At 46.7% G+C, this 11,714-nt stretch overlaps 1 protein-coding gene across 1 annotated transcript; it reads left to right on the forward strand.

The window, feature by feature from the left end:
* Positions 1 to 9,379: 9,379 nt before the first annotated feature.
* On the forward strand, positions 9,380 to 9,699 carry LOC125530096 (3'(2'),5'-bisphosphate nucleotidase-like; the record flags this gene model as incomplete). The annotated part of the gene is given in 1 exon segment (XM_048694487.1): positions 9,380 to 9,699. A coding segment is annotated over 1 exon segment (279 nt), but the record flags the coding sequence as incomplete, so codon positions are not given.
* Positions 9,700 to 11,714: the final 2,015 nt, after the last annotated feature.

The following is an 11,714-nucleotide window of genomic DNA, read 5'->3' on the forward strand; positions in this document are numbered from 1 at the left end:
CCATAAGGAGTGCATGAAGCCTTGGACGAAATATACAAGATGGCACTTCTTAAATTCGTCCAGAGGCTATTTTAGGTGCTGCGTCACCTTATTATTGGGCCGGGCCCATGTATTTTCGAAATACTTAAGTATAAGTAGTTTTTAGAGTATGTGTGTGTGGGAAAAAAGAGTTAGGGTTGGTTTCGAACCCCTCCTCCAAGGGCCACGAAATCCCCCCTCTTCCTCCATATATACAGCCCTTAGGGCATCGTTTAGACTTTGTGTTTTGTTTAGATTAAAAGTTTTCCATAGCTGCAACTTCGCGTACTTCGTTTGTGTCCAGCGACCAGACCAAGACGTCACAGAACCCCACCTTGATCAATAAAGCTTTCATCTTATATTCGCAATATCCAGATTGCAATCTTGGTTTCTTGCTTGTTCTTCGTTTGCTCGCAGGAAACAGGCCCTCGTGGTCAGGTTGATCGTGCTCCGGCGTGGTCAATAACCCCTTGGAGTTGGTTTAGAGATTGCTAAGGCGCGGCGTCCTCGCACGTTCGTAGTCGGATCGTTAAAGTCGACTTCCTCTAAAACGATAGCCACCATCTCATCGAAAGACGGGACACCTTTGCCTCTATCATGGGTACCGGAGGTGGGCCGAGGAGGGCACAACCCACCAGGGCGTGCCTGGGCTCCCTGGCGCGCCCAGGTGGGTTGTGCCCACCTGGTGGGCCCCCTCTGGTAGTTTTTCACTCCAATAATTCTTATTTATTCCATAAAAATTCCTCGTGAAGTTTTAGCTCATTTGCAGTTGTGCAAAATAGGTAGCCCGACGTAGCCTTTTCAGGTCCAGATTTCCAGCTGCCGGAATTCTCCCTCCTTGTGTGAACCTTGCATATTATGAGATAAAAGGCATTAGAATTACTCCAAAAAGCATTATTATGAATAAAAACATTATAAATAACAGTAGGTAAACATGATGCAAAATGGACGTATCAACTCCCCCAAGCTTAGAGCCCGCTTGTCCTCAAGCGAAAACCAAAATCAAAAAACATGGTCACATGCTTAGAGAGAGAGGTGTCGATAAAAACAAAATACGGACATAGAAGCATCATGTAAATTATTATAACAGCAACAAACTTTAACATAAAACTTTTATCATATAACCTTTATCATAGACTTCTCATGAATAAGTAACAAATCATCCCAATCATCGAAGTATAAAGCATAAACTCTATTGGAAACCAACAAACTATGTTCTCAGTCAACTTTGCAACTACAATTCATCATATTTTCAGTAAGGGTCACGTATCGGAGCCTTTAGGCAAGTCCACATACTCAACCTTCACTCATTGCTTGCAACGCTGCCTCCTCGTCGGGGACCCTCCTTCACGCTGCTCGGCCTCGTCTATCCAGGCAGCTAATCCACACCCAACCCCCATCCTCCTCCTCCTTCCACATCCCACGTGCCCCGACCGCCAGTGTGACACCTTCCACCCAAATCACCGACCCCTCCACCAAATAAGCGCCGCCCTAAGTCATGGTGCACGCAGTATAACCAGGAGCTCAAGGAGCATTTGGCAGTGGAGAAGCAAACCACGGCCGCACACGCGGATGAGATCGTGATGGCTACCATTCATGCCGACCCCCGGATCTTGGAGGAGCACCTCGCCGTCGAGGCCGCCGTCGATGCCTCGCGCGTCGACACCGTGACACGGTTGGCTACTTTAAACGACAGTTCATGGCGTTTTCTCGAGGCCACCCTCGGTGCCTTCGATGAAGACTACCAGGTGTTTTCTCAGCGTGCACGTGCTTACCTCAACTTGAGAGCCAGCAGGTTGGTGCCCGGAGCGGCTCAGGCAACTCACCACTATGACAAGGGCACCCACGATGCGGAGGCCTCGCCCTCTTCCATGTCCAAGGAGCCAATCATCATTGATATCTCCGACAATGAGGAGTAGCTTGTCTTATTAGCTCACTATAAGGACCCATGTTCAGTTTCGCTAGCTACTGCTTTCCTTAACAAATTCTAGTGAATTGTGCTATCTACTTTTACCATGCAATATATTGCTCTAGTGTATATGTTCTATATGTTGTGCAATGTGGTGCTCACTTATTAACTGTTTGGTTAATTAGTTGTCATGTTCAGTTAACTGTTTGGTTCAATTCTACAAATGTGATGTTCAATTCTTCAGGGTGCAATTTTGTATTGTCTTCCATGTGGGAAATAAATTGAATTTTTCTGTACAAAATACATGAGAAATAAATACAATTGCTATATTTCCAAGTTGTCAAGCATGCCCTAGCAAAGCAGCAGGAAGAACTTGAAGCTGTCAAGACAACCCTCGTAGAGCAGCAGCAATAACTTGAATCTGTCAAGAAGGCCCTGCCAGTGCACAAGGATGAACTTGAAGGTTTCGAACTAGCCCTCGTAGCCTACAATGAAGAAGTTGTAATGCCCTATTAGACTAAGTAAAGCTGTCATCAAGGCAATTCGAGAGCAGCAGGTTGCAGCTGATACTAACAAGTGTCATATTTTGTTGTGCGATACTTTGTCCCATGGTGCTTAATGATAATGTCGCCAATTGTGCGATACTTTGTCCTATAGAGAAAATAATGAAATTTGTTCCATTTTGGCAGCAAATTTAAGTATAAAACAAATTATCAGAGTCTACAAACTAAGACAGATATGGATACCATCACTAGCGTATGGACCCACATGTAAGCATCCACGTTGCCCACCTATGGTCCCACATGTAAGTAGCCACGTTAGCAATTTATGGCCCATTAGTCAGCGGTGTTGGCATGTCAAAACTAACGCCCAATTTATTACTGACGGGCACCGTCGGTGATAAAACCTCGACATGGCCCAGCTGTAAGGTACCACATCAGCAAATTATGGGCCCGTATGTCAGAAATGTTGACTGGTCAAACATGGTTGGTCGGTTGTTAGTTCGGATGTATTGTCACCAAAAACTACGATGAGGGATGATTGTTAGTATACGGTGACAGTTTTAGTGACATTTTTTGCCCATCGCAAAAGACCGGTTCAGCGATGTTTTTGGGTTCGACACCTGAGATACGATCTTGCAAGACGAAACAAGTGGTACTGTCAAGAATTTATTTTCCATGACGATGCTTTGGTGATGGTGGGGGCTATGGACGGAAAACGTCACGGGGGTATTTTCGGCGATGAAAAAGGGTTATATGTGACACAAGTGAAACGTCATAAAAATAGAGCAAATTTTGTAGTGGATAGGCTTCACCAAGACAATTGTGAAGAGCAAACATTTGATGATAAACACTTTCATGAAATGTAAGTTTCTTGGGGGATATGACATGACGATCATCAAGAAATCCATGGACGGAATAAATGGTAAGACCATTTGGACATTTTATCTTGCGTCCAACAAGATTTTTTAGGTCTACAGCACTGTCTTCGGAATCCAATGCATATTGGCTGGAGACTTGACCCTGCAAGAGAAATTAGTTCTTCTTAAACACCCACATCCGAAGGGGTGGCTTATAAGCAATGAGTCTAAGTGCAGCATCTGAGAATTTTGCCTTTGAAGCCCTAACAAATAGCTTCACAGGGGGGTAGAATACTCAAATGAATATCCAGAGAAATTCTTCGATTTGTGAACATATTGGTCCAAAGAATGATGCTCATATTCATGAGCTTGATCATTGTTACCCTCAAAACATAGGTGTTAGCACAACTATATGAGGTCCTCTATCTGTATGAAGACTTTGGGCCATATGAAGCCTTTGCTCTGGGTTTGTCTTCTTCCCTGGTGGTGTCATGATGACATTCATGGGAAGCTTTTCCAGAAGACTTTTAGGTACCCAGATCTTCTTCATAGGAGACCCATTCCTGCATTTAGTTCTAATAAACATGGCAAACACTTCACCATTCTGATTTTTTGAATAGTTTATAGTTCGAGTCAAATGACTAATCACTGACGATAGGGTTAACACAGTTATAGCCAGATAATGTGGATGGATCCACTGGTGGTCCCTTTGCAGCAACCCATGTAGTTTTGGGGTACTGCTCAAGCTTCTAGTAGGAGCCATCAACATTCATGTTTCTCTCGAAACCAGTGCCATCCTTTTTAGGATTCCTGTTCAAGCTCTGCTTCTTGAGGACATCGCTAAGGGTTTGATGCCCTTTGAGAGTTTTGTACATTCCCGTCTCTAGCAATGTCTTCAACCTGTCATTCTCATCAGTAATAGTGGCAGTTTCCTCAAATGAGGGGTTAGTGACCACAAATATAGTTGAAGATATTGCAGCTTCGAAAGCATTTGAACATTCAACGGAAGAATTAGTGTTATCATGCTCAAGGCATTTCAAGCAAGGTGGCACAAACTCATCCTGGGCGGGTACTAATCTGTTGAGCAAGTAGTGAATCATTTTCAGTTCGAAGATCATCATGAGACACTCTCAGTTTCTCTAGATCTTGCTTCCTTTGAAGGATCATAGGAAAGCTTCTCATGATCTGCAGAGAGGGTATCATGATGACTTAGAAGTTTGTCATACTTAACTTGAAGACTTTTTATGTCTTCAATTAAGGATTGACTTCGATTCATTTCCACGTCCAACAGATCATCGCTTTTGTCTAGCAGAATTTGAATCTTTTTCCATATCAATTTGTTGCTTAGTTGCAATTTTATCAATTATCTTATAGTTGGGTTTGGATTCACATTCAGAGTCATCTTCACTTGAGGTGTCAAAGTAGGCAGCGCAGGATGTTACCCTTGCGCCTCTTGCCGTGAGGCAATAGGCAGGAGTAGACTTGCCGTCGTCGTTGGCTTTAGTGTCAGTGATGTAGCCATTGTCTTCATTGTTGAAGATGGACTTGGCGACGAATGCAGAAGCTAGAGCCAAGCTTGCCGTGCCTAAATTAGACTCCTCCTCTGACTCCTCCACCACTTCTTCGGAAGAAGACTCCTCCTCTGAATCCATTTCCTTGCCGATTAATGCACGAGATTTGTTGGAGGAGTCATACTTAATTAGACTCCTCCTCTGACTTCTTGTGCGATAAAGAATTTGAGTATTTCTTCTTCTTCTTCTTCTTCTTTTTCTTCTTCTTTGATTCCTTTTCCCAGAGAGGACATTCAACCATGTAGTGGCATGGCTTCTTGCATTTGTGGCAAGTTCTCTTCTTGTAGTCATGAGTAGAAGTCGCTGCCTTCTTTGAGTCATACGTTGAAGACCTTCCGGAGCGATTTTTCTTGGAGAACTTCTTCACCAGCATTGCAATTTCTCTGCCAATGTCTTCAGGGCCACCGAAACCGTGGTCAGATTCTTCAGACGAAGAGACATCCTTTGCCTTCATAGCACGAGCACGTCCATAGCTAGGACCATAGATATCTCTCTTCTCAAATAGCTTGAATTCATGAGCATTGAGCCTCTCATGAATATCGGTGGGATCCAATTGCTTGAAATTAGGACACTCTTGTATCATTAGAGATAAGGTGTCAAACGAATTGTCAAGAGACCTCAATAGCTTCTTTACAACTTTATGCTTTGTGATGTTAGTGGCGCCAAGAGCATGAAGCTAATTGGTGATGTCAGTGAGACGATCAGAAGTGAGTCGAACATTTTCATTGTCGAGCCTCTTGAAGCGATTGAAGAGATTGCGAAGAACATCAATTCGAGAGTCCCTTTGAGATGAGACGCCTTCATTGACCTTGGAGAGCTAGTCCCAGACCAACTTCATGGATTCCAGAGCACTCACACGACTATAGTGCCCTTTGGTCAGATGACCATAGATGATGTTCTTGGCGGTTGAATCCAATTGAGCAAACCTCTTCACATCAGCAGTGATGACTCCTTCACCAATTTTGGGAACACCAGTCCTAACGACCTACCAGAGGAGGTTGTCGATGGCTTAAGGATGCATGCGCATCTTATTCTTCCAGTAGGGTAATCAGTGCCATCGAAGACGGGGCATGCACCGGAGACCTTAATTATCCCTGTAGTCAACATAGCTAAAACTCTAGGTGGTTAAACTGAACCACACAATAGGGTAATCAATTCCATCTTACTATGATACCAATTGAAAGTGCTAGTTATCGACTAGAGGGGGGAGGGGGTGAATAGACAATTTTATGATTGTCTTCGAAACATGCAATGTCTTTGAAGACGCGAAAGCAAAAAGTAACTAGGCAGGATAAGGCGAAATATAAACTACACTAGGCATCCTGGCATATCAACACGGTTGAAGTGAGAAGCGAAGATAGACAAAAAACTAGATAACACGTAACAGTATAAACAGTTAATGTGAAGACAAAGATGTAATCAAAGAGATTTTCTTCACACAATGTCTTCAAACAGAGTGAGCAAGCAAAGGCTTCACGAAACTAAACAATAAGTAAAGGGTTGGAGTGACAGTTGTACGTCTGGTTAGGAGGCTGGGATTGAACTCAGAAGACCTAGTCTTCACCTTATTCCCCTTGAGCTAAGATCATTGTAGACCTCGCCCAATCACTTGGTCAAGTCTTCAAGCTAGACTTCCAAACCTTCACAGACTTCGTTCACCGACAATCCACAATACCTCTTGGATGCTTAGAACACGATGCCTAACTGGCTGGAAGATCACAGTCTTCAAGTGTAACAAGTCTTCGGTTCACGAAGAATATAAAGGTGTAAGTGCCGCTCAATCACTTTTGGCTTTGGGTGTTTGGGTTTTTCCTAGTAGGAATTCTCTCTCAAAGGCTTGGAGGTGGGTTACTCTCAAACGACAAAAGTCGTGCAATAACCTGGAGTAGCCATCAAATTATGGTGGAGGGGGTGGGCTATTTATATCCAGGAGGCAACCCGACATGATATGACCGAACTGACCCTGGGTCAGTGGCTAACCGACATGTGTCCAATGGTCAGAGTTCAAACGCATGCGACAACTTGACTTGGGCTACAAGCAAAGATGACTCGACCAACTCTAGAAGAGGTTTTCTCTCATTGTCTTCACTAGAAGACATATGATTTTAGGTTGAGCATCATGTAAGTTTCTGACTTTGTTTGCCTCGACCCCACTTAATAGTACGGTGGTTCATTTGACTCAAGAAAGAAGAAAATGAAACTACTAAAAGACTATGTCTTTGCGCTCCATTGTCTTCAAGCGAAAGTCTTCACGTTCCACCATTATCTTCAATGTCTTCACACATTTTTAGGGATCATCTTTGATGTGTAAACTGAATCTCCAGGGACTTCTACCCGCGTTCTCCCGTGAATCTCACAAACACATTAGTCCCTTAAGCAAGTTTGACGTCAATACTCCGAAACTAACAAAAGGTGGCACTAGATGCACTTATATGATTTACAAAGATTTGGACAAAATATACAATATGCCACTACATAACTTCCGTCCAGAGCCATCTACATGTGTTGCCCCGTCTTATTTTTTGGCCAGAGCCATATATTTTGGAAATATCATGTCACAGGCAGTTTGAGTCCTTATGAGTGGGGGAAACCAACTTACGATAGATCTTGGCCTCACCTCTCAAGGATGAATGTAATCCGCCTTTATCCTCCCGCCCCGTAAATACAACCCTTAAGACATCGTTTAGATTTATGTTTAGTTTAGTTAGAAGTTAACATAGTTTCATCAATAATAATCATCTTTATTACTTCCTCTGATTCAAAATAAGTGTCTCGGCTTTGAACTAAGTTTAGTTCAACCTTAGTTCAAAACTGCGACACTTATTATGGATAGATGAGAGTAGCAAATATTTGCAATTCTTGGCTCTTGCTTGTTCGTAGATTGCTTGCAATATTCGACCTTCCTAATCAGCTTGATCATACTCTAGCGTGGGTTTAGCAATTGATAAGGCGCAACATCATCACACGTTTGTGGGATCATCAAGGGGCTTCATGAAAATCAATAGCTATCCTCTCACTAAAAAAATGGGGATACCTTTGCCCTATTAAGTGCCATCTTGCAGGCCTTGGGCCAAGGATGAGGTGGCCGTCTGGCCCGCCGGGGCAGTAGTGAGGAGGTAGCAGGGCCGTAATAGAAAAGCCCCTTTCTGCAGATAATGGGCCAAGTAGTCAAGACTCAAGAGAAAGCATAATTTGCTGGGCTGTTAGCTAATCCGCTCCCCGCTGCATCTCGAGGGAGCAACTAGTTAACGAGCGCTCCTTCGGGAGCCTCGCAACGATCAGTCGCTCTTAGCCATTCGTCATGTGTCGCGCTCTGGACGCTCCCTTTGGATTTTGTTTTTTTATTTTTCCACACGCGTTTTTGGCTTTTTAAACGGTTTTTTCCGGGTTTTTTTCAACGTTTTGGTTTTCCCCCGGTCTTCCTTAGCTTTTCGATAAAAAAATCTAAATTTTTTTTGTGCGAAAAAACGCATTTTTTATTATTTTCCTTTCGCGAAAGTCACGGTTTTTCTTCCGCGAGAGGCACGGTTGTGCTTTACCGAGAGTCACGGCCGTACCTTTCAGAAACGAAAAAAAACACGTTTTCTATTTTTTTCTTTTGCGAGTCACAGTTTTGCTTCCGCAAGAGGCACAGTTGTGCTTTTGCGAGAGTCACGGCCGTGCCTCTCGGAAAAAAAAACAAAACACGTTTTCTGTTTTTTTTCTTTCGTGAGAGTCACGGTTTTGCTTCCGCGAGAGGCACGGTTGTGCTTTCGCGAAAATCACGGCCGTGTCTCTAGAAAAGGGAAAACAAAACGCGTTTTTTGTTTCTTTTTCTTTCGTGAGAGTCACGGTTTTGCTTCCGCGAGAGGCACGGTTGTGCTTTCGCGAAAATCACGGCCGTGTCTCTAGAAAAGGGAAAACAAAACGCGTTTTTTGTTTCTTTTTCTTTCGTGAGAGTCACGGTTTTGCTTCCGCGAGAGGCACGGTTGTGCTTTCGCGAAAATCACGGCCGTGTCTCTAGAAAAGGGAAAACAAAACGCGTTTTTTGTTTCTTTTTCTTTCGTGAGAGTCACGGTTTTGCTTTCGCGAGAGACACAGTTGTACTTTCACGAGAGTCATGGCTGTGTCTCTAGGAAAGGGAAAAAAATACACGTTTTCTGTTTTTTTTCTTTCGCGAGAGTTACGGTTTTGCTTTCGCGAGAGGCACGGTTGTGCCTTTGCGAGAGTCACGGTCGTGCCTCTCGGAAACGAAAAAAAAACGTGTTTTCTGTTTTTTTGCTTCCACGAGAGTCACGGTTTTGTTTTCACGAGAGGCACGGTTGTGATTTCACGAGAGGCACGGGCGTGCCTCTTTCGGAAGGGGAAAAAAACCGTGCTCCCGGTTCGGTTTATTCGCCTGGTTTTTTTTGTCCGGTTTTTTCGTGAAAAAAAGTTTGTTAAAACTTATCAACATGAGATCTAGTTTTGAAAATCTGGACGCAAGGAATTCAATGGTGAAAACGGTTCGAGATTTGGACGCACGGTTTAAGATAAAACGATTTCGGCATCTCGACCTCTTCGCTCACACACGGACACAGCGCATGGCTTCGCGCGTGGGCCTCCTCCTCGCTCCCTCCTCCCTCGCCCGAAACCCACCTCGTGCTCGCCTCCCTTATCCCCTGCCTTCCCACCACCTTGGCCGCCCCACCTACCGCCGATTCGCCTCCTCCGCGCCGCTGCGCTCCTCCCTCTGGTGGCCCCGCCAAGCGCCACCCCTCTTTGCCGCCCGCGCCATGTCAGGGTCCGCCGGTAGCCCCCCGTACGCCGCCGAGCTTGCAGCCGCCAAGAAGGCCGTCGCCCTTGCCGCCCGCCTATGCCAGGTGCCCCTTTTCGTATCTCACATCCGCTCCTTGCTGTGTTGAGGTCCGTGGGGGGCGCCGCTCGGCGGAAACCGTGTTGCCGCTACGCGCTACTGCCGCCGGCTGCTCAGCCCTTGCGACGAAAGAGGGGTGGGGAGCGTTGCTGATTCATGGGTAGCATGCACGAGTGTCACACCCCGATCTGGATCGAGGGGCGTCCAGAGTAGGCAGAAAGGGGAAAGGGGAAAGGGGGACGAGGATGGCGTGAGGAAGGGGGGTGAGCGAGAGAGAAAGTGAGGTGAGGGAATTTAGTTCACTAAACAACAGCCTGTTCAATACATCACCCGACGTGGGTTAAGTACCCATCGACCTGGCCCTTGGTCACACACGCGCCTACAGCTGGCTCACGCACACACGGGCCTACAGCTGGCTCACGCACACACGCTACACTTGGCTATGTCAACTGGCGGTCACTCGGTGGTGCCGTGCACAACCGTAGTGACATTCTCCCCTCCTTGAGAATGAACCCCCTCCTTCATGGCTTCGTTCTCCCAAATAGTTGCTTGAGGATAGCGCCGGCGAAGTACGTCGTAGTCCTCCCAGGTAGTAGAAGACGGTGGAACCGTGTCCCAAGCCACTTGAAGCTGAATCACCGGTGCATTGCCCTTCTTCGTCATCCTTCTGTCCAAGATTTCCATTGGCAATGTTTCTTCAGTCGACAGATCGGTAATGACAGGTAGTTCAGAAAACACTGGGCTGTAGTTGGGTGTGAAAGGTTTCAACTGCGAGGCGTGAAACACTGGGTGGATTTTGCTGCCAGCAGGAAGATCCAACTTGTACGCCGAGGGTCCGATGTTGGCGATGACGGAGAAAGGGCCAAAGAACTTGAATGCCAGCTTCGGACAGGGACAACTTGCTACCAATTTTTGCACATATGGCTGAAGCTTCAGAAGAACTTGATCCCCGACTTGAAACACCTGCTCGGTCCGGTTCCTGTCAGCAAACTTCTTGTGCTTGCTCTGCGCCCGTGTCAGGTGAGCGCGCAAGTTCTCTTGATGCAGCGACCAATCCCACTGCTTGCCGTCCGGCAAGGTTGGTTGGGATGCCGGCCAGGTGGCCATGCTCCCCTCGTTGGCTTCTACCCCATACAACGCCTTGAAGGGAGAGCAGCCCAGTGAGGAGTGAAATGAGGAATTGTACCAGAATTCAGCAGAGGGAAGCCATCGTCGCCATTGCCGGGGGGTGTCGTGAACAGCGCAACGCAAGTACATTTCCATGCACTGGTTGACGCGTTCACTTTGTCCATTTGTCTGGGGGTGGTAGGCGGTGGAGTAGAGGAGCTTGGTGCCCGCGCTGGCCAGCAGCTCGCGCCAGAGCGCGCTTGTGAAGACCTTGTCGAGTTCGCTGACAATAGATGCTGGGATGCTGTGGAGCTTGACGACGTTGTCCCAGAACACGCGCGCCAGCTGTGTTGCCGTGAACGGGTGCCGCAGGGGCACGAAGTGGGCAAATTTTGTGAAGCGGTCGACCACCACCATGATTGCATCATACCCCTCTGACTTGGGTAATCCTTCAACAAAATCCATGGTCAGGTCTTGCCAAGGTGCTGTTGGGATTGGCAGTGGTGCCAATTTGCCCGCTGGCTTGCACAGTTCATGCTTGGCTTGCCGGCAGACTTGGCATTGCCGCACGAAGTCGTCGACATCCTGTTTCATACCCCCTCCACTCGAATGCTTTCTTGATGCGGTGGTAGGTGGCCGCGGCGCCGGAGTGGCCGCCCACGGCGCTGTCATGCATTTGCACTGATTAACTTGGTGCGCAGAGCTATGTTGGCGCCAATCCACAGCCGCCCCTGGCGACGGATGAGCCTGCGGTACAACTCATACTCCTTGTCATCCAGGCTGTGCAACGCGAGTTGTTGTAGTCGCTCCTGCGCGTCCGGATCGGTGGCGTAGGAATTAGCCACCTCCTGGATCCACGCGGGCTGACACAGCGACAACGCGTTGGCGCTGAAGTGGCCGCCCCCGCGGGGGAGC

The sequence above is a fragment of the Triticum urartu genome, unplaced genomic scaffold (genome assembly GCF_003073215.2).
Source record: "Triticum urartu cultivar G1812 unplaced genomic scaffold, Tu2.1 TuUngrouped_contig_6066, whole genome shotgun sequence".
Lineage (NCBI taxonomy): Eukaryota > Viridiplantae > Streptophyta > Magnoliopsida > Poales > Poaceae > Triticum > Triticum urartu.